Source organism: Barbatula barbatula (assembly GCF_947034865.1).
Source record: "Barbatula barbatula genome assembly, chromosome: 6".
Taxonomy (NCBI): domain Eukaryota; kingdom Metazoa; phylum Chordata; class Actinopteri; order Cypriniformes; family Nemacheilidae; genus Barbatula; species Barbatula barbatula.
The window spans coordinates 23,305,950-23,326,767 of NC_136765.1; the positions used below are offsets into that span (position 1 = coordinate 23,305,950).

Below are 20,818 nucleotides of genomic sequence, written 5' to 3' on the forward strand. Positions count from 1 at the left end.
GGAAAAAGCTTACACACACACACATTTTAGTGTAACAGTATCCAAACCATGGGAACACATGTAAATATATTATTCAAATATAATTTTTTAAAGCTCTACACACACTGAGCATTTTGTCAACCTACTGTACGATGTGCATGCTTTTAAAAAGTAAATGTATGCTCAACTATTGTTCTTGCATTTGGAATGACTCATCCATTAAACACTTAAATAACTATTATTACTGTGACAACATTGAAAGGTATGCACATGTACATATTTAGATAAAATGTTAAGCTTTATAAAACCTAGTTCATAAGCTTTATAAAACCATGAAAAACAATTGTAGCCAAAACAGTGTCTAAGGGTCTTTGAGGTTCAATGTCAGGCTGGTGACAAGCTGGACCTCATAAGCAGTTCCTTGAAATGTTCTATGTATTATCGATCACCTAATGAATTGAAAAATTAGTTATACATTGTGTGCCCATAAATATAGTGGAAGTACACAAATACAGGCACTACAATGTACAAATGTTACTTTCTGACATTAGCTTGCACACATCTAAAATATGAAAATACATTAATAATTCATATAAATGAGACTGTTTAAAGCCTTAATCCATGACACTAATTTGCAGTCATTTTTAATACTGATAAACAACTATTAATTTTAATGACATAAAGCTTTGAAAACATTTCTATAGCAAGTCAATGCGCACTGCTTTAATCCCCACACACAGATGTAACTAAAAAAAAGAAACGTGTCACACATGTTTTGTTTAAAGAGTGACACTGCTTAGTCTGTTCCCGTCACCCGTGACGTCCGACGTCCTCCCCGGCAAAGACGTCAAGACGCCATTATCGTTGCTTTCAATTGACATTTTCTATGAGACCAGACAAAAAGCGATTTATTTTCAGAACAGTAACGATACGAATGCAACATAGAACATTTACACCGAGAACACGACTAAAATGAGCGATTCTTACTAGAAAAGCAGAGAACGTACAGCCGAGGGCTCACTGCGAAATCTCACGGGCGCCGAGTCGAGAATGCGAAATAATTACGTTGGGTACAAAATGGCGCATATTCTTCTCACTCCGACATGCGCAGACTGATCAGAGGCTTTCGCTCTCTGTAAAGAAGCCGACTTCCCATACAAGATTACAGCCAATGAGTTTAGCAGACTGGACGCTTGTGAGTCAATTTAACCAATCGTAACCGCGGGACGGCACAGAATGGGAAACGTACCGCCAATTGGAGAGCAGGATAGGTTTGTTTTATTTGCGAAGAGTGGGAGTCGAAGAACACCAATGAACAGCCGTCGTTTGCAGCGCCGCTTTCGTACGCACCTATCACTTTGCGAACATTAGCGCAACCTATAGAAAACCGCTCATTTGGCGGCCAATCACAAAACCGAGAATTTGCCCACAGTGGCCTCAGTAGCCAATAGGGTTCCGAGAAACACTGCCTCAGCTCAACAGCTTGTTATTTCGCTTATGCCTTTGCAACCTAGTCGAATGCTGAGCTGAAGCAGTCATATAGGAGCATGTAAGTATACATTTATATTCCCTCACAACACACAAACAACGATATCGCTTCAATAAACGTAAACATTTACGCGCGTCCTGTTTAATCCCGTTTGTCCGGAAGTAATCCAGTCATATTTGTCGTTTTCCCGTGGTTTCTAGCGAAGGTATTTAGGCGACGAAGAGAAAAAAATTGAATGGCACAGGCTAGTCACAGCTAGTCGGCTTGTTTCAACCGAGCACTTTTACTTAAACTAAACCATTCAAAACCGATCGCTTTCTCGTTAGAAACTTGTAACTCAATCGTTTGCTAAAAGTCTCCCGTCAGACGCCTCGCATATTGTTGCGGAACTAACCCGAAGAACAGTTTAAATCGCCATAACAGCTTCACTATATTTAGCCCGACCGCCTGAGTTTGATTGACAGGCATCAAAAACCTACATACCCGCCAGTTCGTCGTCCTTAAAAGTCAGATACGATAAACACAACGTTAGGCGAGGAAATTGGGGTTTAGTGGATGGTGGAGGGGCTGACATGGTGCAGGACGGTGTGTGAGCTATGATGGCGACGTGACACACACGCACACACGCACACACACATAGTGAGTGAAGCGGGAAGGAAACACGCAGGGTTTTGAAGGGCTTGTGTTTTCTTCTGCCGTCACTTTTTGTTGTTTTTACACCATCAAAACCTTGTAAGTGACTCAGGTCGGTGGTAAAGCCATGGTGGAGCGATTGAGGTGTGTTTGAAGGGCTGGTCTTGTGTTTTGGATCATTTTGAAGGGGCAAGGAGGAGTACTGGCTAACTGCGTTAGCTTACGTACCATTTTCTCCGTGCGTTTGTGTCGTGCTGTCAAACCTTTCCCATTCGTACACATGCGACACGCTTTTCAGCACATGGTGGCAGATCGTGACTCTGTTTTTTTATGCTTTTGTGTTTTTCTTTTTCAGCAGTCGAAACCAATCGAGCTGGACTCCCTCAAATAGCCATCAAGATGAAGGTGAGCGTAATCCTCTGCAGTTCTCATAGGCGACGCCTCTTCAAATTAACCCCGACAAAAGATTTATATGAGTGCATCACTTGAACAGAGGGAAAAGTGTGTTTTTTTCATGTACTTTTTTTGTATTCAGGGGTTAAGAAAGTAGTCAAATGATTGACGTAGTCACCGGTCAACACATTGGCAGCTTTAATACTGATACTTCTTTCCTGTCAAGTGCATCATGTTTTCAGAAAAAAAGGGGTTATTTACATGAATGCCAATGCAAAAGCTGTTATCAAAGGTGCTCTTTTCATAAAATGTATTCTTGTGTCTTTTTATAATATAATGTAACAATGTTCAGTGTAACTCAAGCTTGTGATTGTCATTACACGGAGCGCAAAAGGGGTTATAAGTCTGTACATGCATTATAACAATATTTATCATATCACGTCCTAGGTAGCAGATGAACCTGCCTACCTGACTGTGGGGACAGATGTGAGCGCGAAGTACCGCGGTGCCTTCTGCGAGGCAAAAATCAAGACTGTTAAACGCATCGTGAAGGTTAAGGTAAGCTTATGTGTTTCTGTCTGTCTAGGTTAAAGCTTTTCCCGGTTTCATTCATAAGGTTTGAGTCTGTGAGTTCAGAGTGCAGTTAGAAGGCTGAAGTCTTATCTGTCAAGCCAGTGTCAGATGACATGGAGGATAAACAAACTTTCTTTGTAAGTGTCGGTGTTCACTGTTGACCAAGCATAGATTTGTTTCTTGGTGCTGCGTATACAGTTATCACCCCCTGGCCTACAAAGTAAATTGCATATATTTTTCGTGAGATCATGCTTAAGGCATGTTTTCCAATATTTACTGACTTCAAGCATGAGTTGTCCATGACATTCAACAAAGTCTGTAAGTGAAAACGTAACCTTAAACATTTCCATGTTGTGTGAGCGAACAATCCGTTTTCAAATGCACCAAGCATACATAATTACTTTGTTTTGGGTTGAAATCCTTTAATATATGTCATGTGTTATACTTTCTGTTAAGCTCTGCGAAAGCAGCCGTTTTTTTTACACTTCTTGGCTGCTGACAACTTTAGTTAACACAGATCAACAGATGTACCATCTGAATTGTAGGTGCACTTTCCTGAGTTTAACCATGTACGTAGTCCCTTGCTAAGAAGCTTGAAGATAATGACGTACACACTGTTTGTTACACAATCAGATTACTTTACCTACACTGAACTGTGTTACTAGTCTTTTACTATCCACTGGCTTCCTGCCATCTTTTTTTGTTTGTGCACTTTTCAACATCTGCTATTCTTTTTTTGTAGGTTGTGCTTAAAGGAGACAGCACCTCACAAGTTGTCCAAGATGACCAAGTGAAAGGTCCTTTAAGGGTAAAGTGGAATATTTGTGTATTTTGTTGTTGTTGCCCAATAAAATTGCTAGCTTAATTGAAAAGTATCTCCTTGTCTCTTAAACAGACACTTTAGGACTTTAGTCATGGCTATAGGACCTTTTGCACCGGAGGAACTTTTTCATAGTTTCTATAGCCATAGGCAGTAGTTTGCATGTTCGCACCACAGGGCCTGGGAATAGTTTGTTTAGGAACACTTTTAAGGGGGAATAAATTAACTGTAGATTAGAGTCTAAACCCAGCACAATACTACCCACTACATATTACAAAACACACAACAGACGATCAATACACAGTTTGGATCATGGCATAGATTATTTGATATTTTATTAGGATATGGTCACATTTGTACTTAATTATAATATGGATATGCTTTAGATGTTGCAGCCTCAGAAAGGACTCTAAGTATGTATTATTCCACAACCAAATGTTATTTTATTATGCATGATATTTCGCAAAGGCGGTTTATTGCAAAAACATTAATGTGGTGTTTCTGTGTGGTCTCAGGTTGGCTCAACAGTGGAGGTGAGGAGCCCAGAGGGCGGACTTACTGAAGCTGTCATCAGCAAACTCACAGATGCCAGCTGGTACACTGTGGGTATGTACAGGCATAGCTCAGGAAATCAGCCTGAAGAGCTGCTGTCATAAAGCCACTCGTTCTCAATCTCTAAATGCTCGTCAGTTCCACCACCATGATCGAGGTTTTAACAACTTTAGAAACCTAACGACAAGTTTGGTTATCTTTCTCGTTGCAGTATTTGATGATGGAGATGAGAAGACGCTTAGAAGAACGTCGCTGTGTCTCAAAGGCGAGAGACATTTTGCAGAGAGCGAGGTCTGAAGTATTTGCTTGGAATGTGATGTGATGTCTTTACTTTGTCGCATTTGTGCTAACGCTTCTTTGTGGTGGTCTTTTTCTCTTTTTGCTGGCTTTCCATCTCTTTCTCACTGACAGACTTTGGACCAACTGCCCCTGACTAACCCAGAGCACTTTGGCACTCCTGTCATTGGAAAGAAGACAAACCGAGGTAGAAGGTCTTCACAGGCAGTGTGAGTATTTATGGATTTTTACCTCCTGGTGTTTGACATCTTTATGGGAAGCTTTGCTTTGTGAGTGTTCAAGTATGTCCACATAGTGCTGTAAAAGTATGGCCCCTTTAAGTCGGTTTAATTTTGGCTTTCGTATTTGCTGTTACTGTGACTGCATGTCTAAAAACAAAAAGTGAGTGTAATAAATGTTTGTTGTGGATAAAGATGTTATGCAAATTAGGTGTTATCAGCTTATTCACACTGAGCTTGTTGAAAAATGCTTGTCATGAGGCCGATTATACTTACAGTGAATCTTAGAAATGTATGTTTATCAGCTGATTTGTTTCTGAGCTGATTTATTTTTCTAAATGCTTAAATGCCGTTCTGCCAGTGTTGCAGTGTGACAAAAACTAACTGATTAAAATACAACTGCTTTCTTTGATGCTTTGCAGTGCAGAGGATGAGAAGGAGTCTTCATCGAGTGAAGACGATGATGATGACAGGAGGAGGCTCAATGATGATCTGTTGGGGAAAGTTGCCTGTATCGACAGCGGTTCGGATAGTAATTCATGGTTCTATGCCCTGGTTAGTCCTGGCTTCAATTGATTTATTGTATAGCTTTTTGACCCACTTTTGTGTTTTAAAGAATATGTACATAGCCAGTATGGAGACAGTTGCATTGTTGTACGGTGTGCATTTCTTGTTAGTTACTACACTGCTTAGATTTTTAAAGATAAATATATATATATTTATTTATTTCTCTCTGAAGGTAATATCTCCAAGCTGCAATGATGACATAACTATCAAAAAGGACCAATGTTTAGTGAGATCATTTACTGACTCCAAATTGTGAGTAGCCTAAAAAGTAGCTGTTACTGTTTCTTTTTGAAATGACAAATAATAATTGTGCTTATGGCAGGTCTTGACATTAAGCATTGTCACGTGGTTGTCATTCACTTGTCCGAAGATAAGAAATTATATTTCATTTGAAGTTTCACAATTGTTTTGGATTCTGATTAGTTAAGTTTGCTTCCAAGTGCCTTACCTAGTGTTCACTGGCCCCCTGAATATGGTTCTACTCAGTAATTATTATTAGTGTGAGGGCTTAGTGTGGTTGTTAACTTTTTTTGCACATAGCACTGATGCTACAGATGCCAAACAATTGTAGCACAAGTATAAAACGTCTGTTGTCATTAAAAAAATGTGTAATTAAAATACATCACATGAATAGGCTGGTAACTGACAAAGGACATTCATTTTACATTCAGATGGACAAATTAGGGCCATATCACTTTTAGTTTACCTAAATTTGTTTAAAATTGTCTAAGGTCTGTTTTAAATTTGTTTACTATACAATAAGGGTATATTTGCCCACATAAATCACTGTAGTATAGTATCTAAGAGTAACTACAGTAGAATTCCTAGATAGTATAGTATAGTATGTTTTGAGATTCACTATATAATACTATAGGGTTTAATAAAGTTTATCAATTTACAACAATGGCACTGCAATTTTCTATAGCAAATACAGTAGTAGGGCTTTAGCTATCGATTATGTTAATAATGGAGTATTCCACCAATTATTACATCGATTAATAGAGTATTCAGATAAGTACTTTTTCTTCATTAAAGAGCAATACTAAATATACACGAGGAAATAAGACTGGTCTCTTTAAAGTAACAACTAATTTGTTTCCTTTTTACGTATTTATTGCTAAAATTGTATACATTAATATCTGTGAAAACTAAACCCATTTAGTAGATTCAAATTGCTCGAGTTTGGCTTCACTCAAACACTAAAATGTCTGTAAAATAAATTCTCAGAACTTTTCTGGAGATGAATGTCTTTTATACCCTCATACAGTACAGACGCAGACAAATCCTCGACCATCACTCGTGTAGTATGTTAAACTCTGCACCTCATTCATTCCGATATTCAGTGTCAGGCTTTGCTGTGGCGCAGCATTCAGCACACATTCACTTGTCCCGGACAAGCGTTAATGTCAAGCCCTGTTATTGCAAAAAAAAAAAAGAATGGTACATTTCAGTAAATTACCGCAGCATGCTGACAGATCTTTGTTTTGTTTGTCCCCTATAGTCACACAGTGGCACGCAAAGAAATTCAGGAGTTGAACATCCTCACCATCTCCAAACCTGAATACTCAAACAGGAAAGGTACGAGACCTTGACTGACTTAAGTTAATTTCATTAACTGGTTTCCTCACCAGTGTCAGATCTCCAATCCACTATTCTTTTTCTCTGGACAGGATTTGAATCAGCACAACATTTTCTACAGTCCAGACAGGTCCCTGACAGCTGGAAAATGGACCTAAGTGAGATTTTGGAGTCTTCAAGCAGTGATGAAGAGAATGAAGAAGATGATGGTGATGGCAAAGAGAGCGAGGAAGAGTTGAAAGAGCCAGAGCAAGAACAGGTAAGACTTTAACTTGCTCATCATTGCAAACTCGCTCAATAAATATTTTCAACAACAGTGTTTTTTGAAGTGGTCCAAAAAGAAGTGTATGGAAAATCTTCAGCGTTCAGATTTTAGTTTTATACTATTGCTTTCAACTTGTGGTCCTGGTCCACAGAGTTTGGCATGTAGTGTTGCAAAGGTAGCTAGGGTTAAAGTGGCTGGCACAAATATGTATAAGGACATTCACAGGTGCAATGCACTGACCAAGAGCCAAAAGCCCCAGTGTTGGCATTTTTGTTGATTTGTGAAGACATTCCCCTGCTCTTTACATCTCATGTTCTTGTACACCTTGATTAAGTCCACTGAATGGTCCCAGCATGTGGGAAAGCCCCCAGGCTCCATGCAACAATGTCTCATTCTTCCTGCTCCCCGAATTTGGACAAATGGCAATTTGCTTGGTTTTTCGACACGTTCCCATGGCAACTGTTCGTTCCTTTGATTGTGAAAAGGCTGTGGGGATTGGCTGAGGCCCAGTGGAGGTGTGCCAGATTATTGGTGGGCACCGGGCAGGGCTGCACTCATCTCAAAGAGTCCTCTCTCTTCACTGGAGGTGGTCGTGCACATCACAGAATATTTTGGGGGAAAGATGGGTTCTTTTTGAGAGCGTTGTCATTGGAAAGATGCTGTTTATGTCTGCTCTTGTAAATGGTTAATAGCAGCAATGAGCACGCGGATGCTTTAAGTTTATGGCTTGAAGCAAAGTTGTTGTTGTTTTTACCACCACAATCTCAACAACATTTGTCTTGCTTTTTATTTTTACTTTTCTTCGGTGTTTGCGCTTGTGCACATGCAAATGCAGGGCTCCAGACTACCTTTTTTTAATAGGAGCACTGTAGCCCCTGACTGAAATGCAAGCAGAAATGTAGGGGCACCTCTTAAATCAGCCTGCAATGCAATTATTTACATTTTCCCCAAAACCGCTGTATTACTGACAAATAATTTGATAATAAACTGAACTCACAGAAATTACGATGTGCAGTTTTATTTTTGAGGGATATGACATTACAGTCAGATCCTGACCGATTAGTTCTGACTTCGGTCTCTTTTCTATCCTTAAAAAATCCCTTAGCTTTGTATATTGTGATATGAGACCAGTTTTACTGCGCTAATGCTTTTTGCTGTCCTATTGCTTCCATTGTTTACCTCATTTGTAAGTCGATTTGGATAAAAGCGTCCGCTAAATGTAAATGTACTCAATACCAGGGGCTTTTGTTAATTCGTTGCTAAAATTTTTAATAATCTGCAGAATACAGTGTACATTTGTGTGGAAATGTAATCATGTGGAAATGTAACTGAAAACAGTTTGAAAATACTACCTGTCTATGCATTTTACTGCAAGTGACAGTGGTTTGGTTCTGCTCATCATTTAAAAAGATGCAGATCTTACAGAGAAGCTTAAAGTGCTATGAAAGATAGTGTTTAAACTCTGAAAAAAACAGACCAAATTAGTACTCTAAACTCATTCTAACCAACAGAAAATGTTCATCTCTTTTTGTATAAAAAGTATATATTCTGTTTTTTTATATTGTTAAAGTAAAACTGAAGGGTGCTCTGTTTAATACATTATAACAGTCACAAGCCTGTTACAGGGCAAGTTATCTTCCTCACCACTAGGGGTACTAGAGGGCAACATGTGTATGTATAGCTCAGGTAACATATTAGAAGAAAAGTGTGTAACCGGAAAAGGATGAAGCATGGCAATGCCATGAGGGCTGGCTGAGTCACGTTTGGTTTCTGCTCAATTTATAAAAGGACTTGTTCGTTTTCTGGAAGACTATGGTCTGTGAGAAGAAATAAGTTCCTTGATACATGAAGCTTCAACTCATCAGAAGACAATCGCCTTTATTGTACATGGACTCTGCTATTGAGACATCAAAAATATGGATTAAGCCTGATCCTTTTCTGGAGGATATACTGGATATTATGAGACTTTGAGGAATTCAGATAAGACTTAATTCTCTTTATTATCCTTTCTCGCATCATCCATGGACATTGATTGGTCTTAAACTTTATATAAATTTGTAAAAAGTTGAAATATAAAGTTGAACTGAAAGATTGGCCTGAATGTGTTTTTTTGCTACTAAATAGAAACTACTAAGATTTTGCATTCAATGAGAGTTGGTTGGTGTTTTTGCTTTGGTAAATGGACCATGTTTTTGCAGTAGATTTCCTTTATTAAATTGTATTACTGGTTTTGTGTTTAGTTAAATCAAGAACGGTTCTTATGATGAATTGTGTATTAAGAACACCCATGTTCACAACACAATGTAAAGATTCACATAAAACCTAACAAAAGCATTCCCCTGTTGTGCATTCTTGTTGTGAATGGATTGGAAAGGATTCAGCGCTGTCTCAAGTAATCCACAGATAAATGCTGTATTCGGAACTCCTCTGTGGTTAGTTTGGTTTCAATCGTCTTAAAATTCAAATGGTTTGTCCCCAGGCTAAAAAAATCAGTCACTGCAAACAGAGAATTGTAGTAATGTGCTCACGTTGTGTCTGTAAACTTGTCAATGATGAGCTGAGCTGTGACTGATTCCAGGACAGCTAGAAATATCAGTCATCCAGCGTGCACGCAGCTTCCCTTATTACACACACAGGCCTACACTGGTGGGCTCACGATCTACTCGTCATAAGAAGTTAAGTTCAACTCTGAAGCTTGATTCAGCACAACTTATTTGCTGAGTTTTCATTTGTGGTACTGCAATAGGATTTAAAACAGGATTCAATTGGTATAGAAATTGTTTGTTTTTTGGTAACAATGGTATTTATAAATGATTCAGCTTGATTGATGATATAGAGTAACTATCTAATGATTTTGTTGTGCCTTTGTCTCTTAACCAGCCTGATGATGAACCTGATCCAGAGGAGAGGGACCATTTTCTACAGCAGCTCTACAAATTTATGGAGGACAGGGGTAATGTTTGCACATTCCCAGTAGACTTGATTAACATTTTTAAATGTAAAAAGAAATGCACGATTAACAAATTCCACCGGTGTCTGAAAAGTGTAGATCATGGTAGCTCTACTGTATTTTTACATTTTGAAAAGACTCCATGGCTAATTCTGCAAGGCAGACTTTCAGTTCAACACTCTCTGCCTCTTTATTTTCCTTGCAGGGACTCCAATAAACAAACCTCCAGTGCTGGGCTATAAGGATCTTAACCTCTTCAAGCTCTTCCGGCTGGTCTACCTTCATGGCGGCTGTGACCATGTGAGTGTTTTTCACTTTCCTACAATAGTTTTTTTTGTTCTCTGCAAGTGAGCAATTAGACCGTGACAAAGGTGAACTGAAAGTTGGCCTTTGATTTTCATTTCTTTGAGTGAAGGAAACTAAAATGTGCTATTTGGCTTTATATGTTTGTTGGATGTGCATAGCACAATGACCTCTACAGTAAGAACATTACTTTAAGTCGTCATTGAAGAGTTTTGTAATGGAACGGTTCATTGATGTTTACAGATTGAGAGCGGATCCATTTGGAAGCAGATCTACATGGATCTCGGCATCCCGGTCCTGAACTCTGCAGCCTCTTACAATGTGAAAACGGCTTACAGGAAGTAAGTGCATGCTTGCACAATTTCTGCTGCTTTATCTGCTGACAAACATAACCCAGTGTTTTATAGCAAAGCAAAAACATTTTTGTAAAGTTAGCAAACAGACAATTCTACACAGAGCTTAATTTCTTGTTTTCAACATATTGATTATGGATAGAATCTGTCGCCTGCTTTTAATCTCCACAGAAAGTTTTAACTTATCCTCCAAAGTGTACTTATGCTAACACAAAACATGTTTGTTGTACAAACACTCATATTGAATGTTTAGCAGCCAGTTGTGCTTTATAGCTTTTGTTATAATTCTAGTCTTATTGCAATATGTAAGAAATGCAATATGCAAGTTTAAATAGTTTAATAGTGCCCTGCATCGTAAATATCATATACACTTTAAATTAAACGCATCAACATCAAATTTCAGAGGTAGGTGTTGTGAAAGTGACTGTAACTTTGGCTCAGCTGTAACCCATTGTAGAAACTATAATGTGGCAACATTTTCTAGCCGTGCTTTTTACCCTTCTGTGTTCTAAACCTTGAAATGAGAAAGGGGGCGGTCCATAATAGTGCACTACAGACGCTATCCTTAGACACTTAGAAAATATCCTGCATTGTTCCTTAAACATAAAACACCTAATATTGTTGAAATGCAACATAAAACACCTAATAGTGTTGAAATGCAACATGACTCATTCAGTGTCCTGAACATCAGGTACCTGTACGGTTTTGAGGAGTACTGCCGCTCGGCACAGATCCAGTTTAGGACGGTGCACCACAACGAGCCTCGACCGGAGAGCTTGAAGAGCGACAGCCCCATGAAAAACGAGAGCGAGGCGACAGAGGAAGTGGGAGAGCAGGTTAAAGCAGAGCCTGTGACCAGCGGGGACGGAGAGGAGTCTGACACCGAGAGTGAAAAGGGACACGAAGATATCTGCTCGCCCAGGGTGAGTTTCTACAGGGCTGCACTCTGGTTGTGGGATTGTCATACTTGTTGACCTTTGAGCCACATTGCAATAATGCTGGGATTCAAAGCATTATGCACTTTAGGGAGGAAATGTACATGATGATGCAAGAGAATGGTTTCGCTTAAATGACCTGATATCACATGATGCCACACTTCTCTTGGCTGTCTGATACATCTTCTGGTTTGAATAGATTAATGGTTGTCTTTTAGTTCTGCAGGAAGTGAAGGATTTAATTGCAGCCTTAATGTTTTACCAGAACTGAACTTCTGTGAATGTTACAGGGAAAAAACATTGAAGGCCAGACATAAAAAAGCATGATTAATACGATTTTGATGCATTTTTGTGTTTTCTGTGATCTTGTATCCTGTTGCCTCAATGCCAATTTATAACCATGTCCAGATTTTCTGCTTAGTGGTTGCATTGTGTAACTTCTGCGGTATTAGCTGATCCAAACAGAACTGCACCATAACCACGACTGCTTTCAAACAAGTTCCAAGCACTCAGGAATTCTTATCCCCAAACTTGCCCAAATTGACATGATGAGGAAATAAATACCGTCAACATCATCAGTGTTTTGAAGGAAATCGGCCTAAGAAATGGCTTACAACTATGTTTAAGCTGGTATAGGATGAAATGGATCAATGTAAAAAAGCATATACAAGCTCCCATGGACAAGTACACTATAGATTTAAATGACAAATGTGTTTTTTAACTTTCAGGGCCAGGGGCGGAGTTCTTTGCCTCCTGAAAAAGTTGAGGGCAGGGATTCTCTGAAGGAGGAGAAAGTGATTGAGGAGGCACCAATAGAAGGCGAAGCCAGTGGAGAGGAGCCTAAAGAGAAAGCCGATGAAGAGAATCCTGGGAAACGACGCAGCCGTCGCCTTGAGGACTCTGATGGAGACTCTGATGATGAGGATTTGGAGGATGATGATGAGGATGATGAGGACTATGGAGAGAGATTCAGGGACAGGTACATTAGAAGAATATGGTTAGGATAAATTGTGCTTGTTCTCGCAGAGTAAAAAATGATGATACCAGAGATGGTTTCGCTAACATTACTGATTTGATGTGATGTCACACTTCTCTTGGCTGTCTGATCAATCTCTGCATTTTAACAGTGATTTCAGAGTCCTTTCATATTGCGTTTGACAGGGCAATGTTCTACACTTTAGCTGACTTTGAAGAGCACAAAAAGCTACAAATGTTCTTTTTTTGGCACTGACCAATGCTTTTAGTGTTAAGTGACACAATTCTCTCTTACCATAGAGTTAAACAGCCTGTTTTAATGAATATGTTTAAGACATCTGTATGTGTTTGATCTTTGTATAGAAGCACAGATCAATCTAAAATGAAAATTTACAGCTTTATCTTTCCTGTGAATGTATTGTAATGCATTACTTTGTGCATCGGGGAAGGCCAGATAGAGAGAACCAAATATTTTAGTTGCTGATGCCATTTTGGGATTTTCAATAAAATAAACTGATGTCCTCTGAAATACTTGTGTCAGAATTAATCACTGTGTGGAGGATAAATCTGATGGCTTGCATCTGTTTGACAGAGATGAGAGGGAAGATGATGGCTGTGAAGACCCTGAGCACTCTTTGGCTGGCACTAAAGTCAAAGTGAAATACGGCAAGGGAAAGACACAGAAGATCTATGAGGCCAACATAAAAAATACAGAGACTGATAATGGCGAGATTCTATACCTGGTGCATTACTACGGCTGGAACGTGAGGTGAGACTGCGATGTGCTTTGGCCTTTGAAGCTTTTGACACTTCTAATATTTAGGCCCAAATAAAAGGCCATTAGATGTGTTTGAGAATTTAAGGTTTCTGTGAAGAGAATGAGGTCAAACATGATGATACCAGGGAATGGTTTCGCTAACTTGACTGATGTCATGTGATGTCACATTTCTCTTGGCTGTCTGATTAACCTCTGCTCCAGTTTTTGATGTTCGACTTTCTCCTAGAAAACCTTTGTCCTATTACCTGTAGAGTTTTCCGTATTGTACAGTACAGTACATGAAATGTGTTGGCACATCTCACAAGACCACCTCTCTTTCAATATCAAACATTCTCTCCGCCTGTTACGTTTCACATTTATTTTTATTTTCATATATGTATGAACAAATTGAAATCGATTATTTACGTGAGGTTTTTGTTTTGTTTATAACAGATATGATGAGTGGGTTAAAGCCGATAGAATAATATGGCCTGTCGATAAGGGTGGAACAAAGAGAAAACAAAAGAAAAAGGTGAGCAAATTAAAACTTTTTATTAACTATTGAGGACTTCTTAAATTTTCTAAAGCCCACATTATTTTTCACCATAGAATAAAGAGGATGAAGAGAAGGAGAAAGAGGAGGATAAACAGGTCAAAGTGGCACCAAGACGTGGTCGTCCTCCGCTCAAATCCACCCCTCCAAGCACATCCCGCAGTCTGTCCAAGACCCCCAGCAGTGAGGGTCGATCCAGCAGCAAGAACTCACGGCCCACAGACGCATCTGTCCTGCCGAATGGAGAAGGTACAATTGTCAGATGCTAAGTGTAATGTCATATTTCTTGAATAAGATTAACTGTTAATCATTAACAGTGGAAAATGTTTGCACAGGTACCCCTCGTCGACGCACAAGGAGAACTTCTGGCATGTATGATTCTGACAGAGGGTCTAATGGTAAGTCCAAATAGCAGCTAGCAATGCTTAAAGCTTAAATGCTTAATAAGGATGAAGGACTTTGGGACAAAGATTTATTGTTTTAATGTGGTTAATGGTTTCCAAAACCAATGCATTCTACTTTAAAATATAGATGTAAAATGTTATATGCTTGACATAATATGCTTAATGAAGTAATCTGTTGATAAAGAGTTTGTGAAAACCGAATTTGGTCTGAGATGATGATACCAGAGAATGGTTTCGCTAACATCGCTGATTTCATGTGATGTCACACTTCTCTTGGCTGTCTGATTGACCCCTCTGCTCCAGTTGAGATGTTCTCTTTTGTCACAGTACACTTTTAGTCTAGTTCGATGTTAAATATGACAATATGTTTGATATGGATTTATAGGTGACAGTTGACTTTCATTGTTCTTAGATTCAGGAAACTCTTCAGATGATAGCGAATGCGAGGACTCTCCTGAGCCGAAGCCAGAGTGGACTGACAAAACCGATGCACCCCCAACAGAAAAACAAGAGGAGGTGAAAGAGGAGCCTCAGGAGGAAGAGAGACGAATTCCAGAATCTACGCAGCCTGAGCCAGAATGTCCCAACAGTCCTGCAGAGATGCCCAATTTCCAGAAGAGTGACAAACCTGAAGTGGAGACACCCCTGTTTATAGAGTCTGATGACGGATCTCTGAAATCAAGAGCAAAGAGGCCTCCGCTGAGAGAACCAGGATCAGAGACTCCTACGCAAACACCTGCCACTGCTAATCATTTAGAGACAGAGGAACCTTGCACTCCTCCATGTCCTGCTAAGAAATCCCAGGAAACACCCCATAGCAGTCCTGCAGAGAGAATACCCGAGACACCTGGCTCGGACACAGACTCCGCCACCGAGGATGTCGACCCTCCAGAACGAAGCAGTGCTTTGAAACGCAAAACCACTGAACAGCGGACGCCAGAGAAGAAGGTTCGCCTGGACAAAAAAGAAGAACCCAAAATGCTGTCTCCAGTAAAAACATTGCCACAGGAGCCTGAGAGGAGGCCTGAGCCAGCCGAGAAGCTAGAAGAACATCCTTCCCCAACACTATCATCCCCCAGCAAAGATCTGGAGGTGAAGTCTGAGATGCCCGCGCTCACCAGAGAGGTACACATTAGGATGGAACCTTTGTGTCTGGCACTGCAGGATCCCACAACAGCCACAAACAAAGAGATGATGCCCCAAATAGGCCCAGAAGCGCTGGTTTGCCATGAAGTGGACCTAGATGACCCAGAGGAGAAAGACAAACCATCTGGTGAAGAGTTACTGATGATGATGAAGGAAGAGAAAGCTCCACTTCAGCCTATGGAGAGTACTGATCAATTTCCTCACGCCCTGGCTCAGGTGGGACCTCCCCGGCTCTTTTGCCCATTATCTGCCCCCAGCCCGGACGAGTCCCATAGCACTAAAAGCGAAAGCGATGCCACTATCGAGGTGGACAGCGTGGCGGAGTCGCAGGAAGGTCTTGGAGAGAATGAATCCACTCATAGCTTTGATGCTAGCACCAGTTCCAGTAACTCCAGCATCTCACTACAGGAACGAGATGGAAAGGACAGAGGTCGGTCTAGAAGTTTCTGAATATTTACATGATTGACATTTGCTTGTCCTTAATGGTCTGGACTTTGTAACTCTTCTCATTGGTTTTGTTGTCAATGTGAATTTTAGGTCAGAAGAGATTATTAGACTGCACTACCGGCTCATTGCCCAAGAAGCTAAAACGCAGCCAGAAACGTTCAAACGTGGTCTGTAAAACCGAAAAGAATGGAGCGGGTAAGTTATCGCTTTGTCTGAAAGTCATTTGCGAGCAAGTATTATTTGCTTTTGAAAAACTAAAGGTTTGTGAAAAATGAATGAGGTCAGAGATGATGATACCAGAGAATGGTTTCGCTTAAATCGCTGATTTCATGTGATGTCACACTTCTCTTGGCTGTCTGATTGACCCCCCTGCTCCAGTTTTAAGATGTTCAACGTTGTCACAGTACACGTTTAGCTTTTCAATCACAAGCATCATGATCACTTCGTTGTTCATACTTCAATATCAACTTGCCTTGCATTGAATGACTCTGACAGTTTCTCCGAATGTCTCCAGGTCACAGTAGCGACAGTGAGGACCTGCCTGCCATGGACAGCTCAAATAAGCTAACCCCAGTGAAGCACTCCAGCCTAACCAAGAGTCAGAAGCTTTCGCCATCACCTGCTCTGGTTTCTCCCAATAGTAAAGACATGGAGAAAGATAAGCACAAAGAGAAGCAGTCTGTCCCCTCCCCCCGCGCACAGAAGTGGTCCTGCCAGCTGAGTGAGTCTTGAATCTTTTCAAAAGTAAAGCCGCCAATGCATGCTGTTGTCTGCAATGGTGGAGCCATGCTTCTATCATTAATTTGGAGTAGGCCCGTGAATAACGCAGCTCAGTGCTGCCCTCTGACGGTCTGGTGGAGTTTACATACTCCTTTGTTCCGCACATATGTCGAACTCCTTTGGCCGCATGTATCCGAGATTGAGTTTGCTAACTGCAGATGTTTAAGCATGTTCTTAGTAGATGTGTTTTCATGGTTGGCAGACATTTGGCTGTGCAGCTTCCCAATTAATATAAAGCGGTTTACTGTTAATTCTGAGCTGTACTGCAAGGCTTGCAGTTACTTCCTTACAGTTTTACTCGTGTGGTTTATATGCTGATATGCATCAAAGATATTGCGGTTCATTTTCTCACTATTCTCTTCTTGAAATGTGCCAATATGGGAAGAGTTAATAGCAAACTTTGGTTTATATGTAGAATGATTCAAATGAAAGGTTTATGCATTTGCTTTATTTGAGTTTTTCATCATCTTTGTCCTCCAAAGTGAATTCATTATATTAAAGCATTAAGGAGACACTTTTATCCAAAGCAACTTACAAGATTTTGTGCTGTCATTTTTGTAGTCGGGTATGAATTTTGTACTGACTGGGACCTGCTTCTGTTTGTCCACAGCTGAGCTGGACAACATGTCGAGCACTGAGCGAATTTCATTCCTGCAAGAGAAGCTGCAGGAAATCAGGAAGTATTACATGTCACTCAAGTCCGAAGTGGCGTCCATCGACAGGAGGCGGAAAAGGTTAAAAAAGAAGGAAAGAGAAGGTAGGATTGACTTGAAAATAAAAAAATCAGCTTTATGCTATAAAATCTAGTTTTGTTTCTTGCATTATTGGGATTGTGAAAGAATTATGTTTTTAAAAGTTTTAGATCAGCCGTTGAATGCCATTTGGACAGAAACACAGCCTCTGACAGATTCTTACACCGTTTCTACACCTAGGCCTGTCATGATCGCGCCATAAATAAACTTGACATCAGTAGTTTTTGTTGATGCAATATATCCCCATTGAGTTAACATTTGTTATCTATTAGCGGTGCCCTTTGTCTGTGTGTCAAAAGCACGCGCACACCCAATCACACGTGCATGCACAGTTGCACACTCGGGACAGACAGCGGCAGGTTAAAAGACTCGAGGACTTGTATTGTGTTTTCCAGATAAAGCAGGTTCGGAACTATAATCGGCTGGTGTCAAAGCCGCAATAGTCCCTCTCTGATATGAAAACAAACGAGCTTGTGAACAAGCCGCTCTACTCAATACGGCGGTAACGAAAACAGCATAGCTGCTTGAAACAAAATCCGCATTTGGAGCTTGAGAGAGGTCTAAAAGACAGTTAAGTTAAATATGACATGTATGAATACACCGTAGACGAATTCCAAACAGCTTTTTCGTGAAGGGCACTTCATCATAACGACTTGTTACTTGAATCAACCAATCATAATGAATCAACTAATCATAATTAATTGCCAAACAAAAAGTTGCTAGGTGTGCTCTGTAAAACAGTCCTGTTCTTGCGAAGCACGACTGCCTGCAGACCCTAACTTGCTTTTTTCATGGTTACTGAAGTGCAAAGGCTTTCTGGGATTTGTGCAGAACCATTTCAATTTCACGTGTTGTTGATGATGTCAGAATGTGATTGCTAAAACAGCCATAACTTTTAACACATCACTGTACACTATAGATTTTTGATAAGTCAGAGCAGACTTGTCCATACTGACATCTCACTGTCAGTGAGGACAGAAAGTGCTTTACAGATTTTTGCAGCTGTACTGTTGAGGGCCAATTTTTTTGTCATGTTTTGGCTGTATAGAAGAAAAATCATTGTGTATTAACCTTTGACTATTGGTCAACAGTGTCCCACACCACGGCATCCACATCATCGGGCTCGTCCGACACCGGCATGAGTCCATCTTCAGCATCACCCACTCAAAACACTGTGGCCGTGGAGTGCAGGTGATGCCACGCCTGCGCCCCGTCACACCTCTGCCTTTTCAGCATCCTGCTGCCTCCTCGGAGACGTGCATACTGATGGGTCAGAGGAAGCAGCCAATAGCACTAGACTGCCCGCCTCCATGTCTCCTCAGATTCATTTGACCACTCCCACCTTCTGCACTTTGTAAACTGAACCTGCCTCCACTCGCTCACTGTCGCTACAGCACCAGGGAACGGACTCTACGTGAGGGTTGAATGTAATCTATGAAATAAAAGCTTACAATTTATCCATCCAGAAAGAATACAATGGCACTTTCCACTTCATTCTCTACACACCCTGAACAGAATTCTGAATTTGGATGCAGTAGTCAATCATTAGTACGGTCCTCTGTCAGAACATGGTAAGAACCTCATGTAAGATCCCTCGGTAATGGTCACTTAACCAGCTGGACATGGTTATTCAATGAAAGGTCAATTGTAATGTGCTTGCTCCATCAGAACTGCCAAAGTACATGTTACAGCAGAGTGCCCTATTTTGGAAAAGTAGGACAAAGTCAATTGCAAAAGGGAATGTAGTTTACTGAAAACCACAGCCGGCGTCTTCCACCTATCTTGGTGTGCGGGCGCAGAGAATTATGCAAAAAACAAATTTTGTTGACTTTTTAAGAAAGTAAAAACGAAAACAGAAAAAAACCTGAGCAAATGTTTACAGTGGAATACGAGACAAATCTGTTTTCAGTGGACTAATTTCCTTTGCAAATTGTATTTTGTCTTTTTATATGTAATTGCAGAGTTTTTATTTTGGTATGGAAATTTTCAAAAAGTATATATCACAGCCGTGAAGTTATTTAATGAAAGATTTCTAGAGCTGAAATTTTTGTGTAAAATAAAGGTGTTATCTTGCAACTTGTTAAATATATTTATTCAGTCCGTGGACAGCGTTTTTGTAATTTTTACAAGATGAGATCACACAATACTCCCACGTTTGGTTCAGTTGGTGGGGTAGAAGGAAAATAAGAATTTTGTGAGGTCATCTTGATTGTTTGAATGTGATGTCACAATTGGTTAACTACTGTGCAGTAAACAGTGTCCTCTCCTATTTCTTTCATTTCATTTGGGCCCAAATAACCTGAGGTATTTCCTACACCTTTAATGGAACACCAGAAACTGGTGGCCTGCTTTTTGTCCCCTTGATTTGCTGGTACTTTGTTTGTTAATTTAAACATTTCTTGTTTTCTTCAAGTTCTTGACCAATTGAATAAATCGGTTGCTTATTACACAAGTATGTTAAGCCCAGGGGTTTCTAACTGTTCCTATTGTAAATAGATCTTCTGAAACCATGTATTTGAAAATACATTTTACACAAACTGTAAAAATGATTTATATTATTTTTAAACAGTACATATTTGTATATTAATTTTCCTTTTCTATGTCAAGTTGGTAGAAGCATTAGCACATCTTTAGACTGTATATACTCAACCGTTTAGGAACCTAAACCAGGCTGTCTAGAGTGATGAACCCATGATATGTTGATCATTTTATGCTGTAGGCATCCATTAATTCACTGATGAGATGAAATTGTGAAAACTTGCTTCCCTGTGACTTCAGTTTATTTACAGATTCCTGGACTGAATGGAATGAAGGCATTAGGTTCCTAAGCAAAGCCATTGTATCTTTATGTAAAATAAGAGTTCTTCTCATTTCTAATAAAGTTTTGAAATATTCAGATTCATCACGTTGTCTTCATTTGCTTAAATTAAAACCGAAAGATCACGCCACACGTTTACTCCAAAGTAAAATCTTGCAGTGAGTGTGTACTGCGACCCCACCCCTTAGTAAACTAAACACTTCAATGCATCTTTGTGCTGGTTTAAGTCATTTTTGGAGTAAAATGAGCCAGTACATTATATAAAAATGACAACACATACC

At 40.0% G+C, this 20,818-nt stretch overlaps 1 protein-coding gene across 2 annotated transcripts; it reads left to right on the forward strand.

Annotated features, from left to right (window-relative positions):
- Positions 1–804: 804 nt before the first annotated feature.
- On the forward strand, positions 805–20,620 carry arid4a (AT-rich interactive domain 4A). 2 transcript variants are annotated; one of them, XM_079458020.1, is made up of 25 exons: positions 805–1,528; positions 2,457–2,506; positions 2,942–3,052; positions 3,810–3,875; positions 4,403–4,493; positions 4,651–4,730; positions 4,851–4,945; positions 5,377–5,509; positions 5,694–5,773; positions 7,023–7,099; positions 7,192–7,358; positions 10,245–10,317; positions 10,520–10,614; positions 10,861–10,958; positions 11,662–11,893; positions 12,634–12,884; positions 13,473–13,649; positions 14,091–14,169; positions 14,247–14,439; positions 14,526–14,588; positions 15,007–16,170; positions 16,278–16,382; positions 16,702–16,908; positions 17,578–17,724; positions 18,811–20,620. In XM_079458020.1, the coding sequence occupies exons 2-25, from the start codon at positions 2,501–2,503 to the stop codon at positions 18,912–18,914; spliced, it is 3,894 nt and encodes a 1,297-aa protein (XP_079314146.1). In that variant the 5' UTR covers positions 805–1,528; positions 2,457–2,500; the 3' UTR covers positions 18,915–20,620. The 2 variants fall into 2 exon arrangements, with proteins under 2 accessions (XP_079314146.1, XP_079314145.1); XM_079458019.1 differs by lacking the exon at positions 805–1,528 and having other exon boundaries at positions 2,344–2,506.
- The last annotated feature ends 198 nt before the right edge of the window (positions 20,621–20,818 follow it).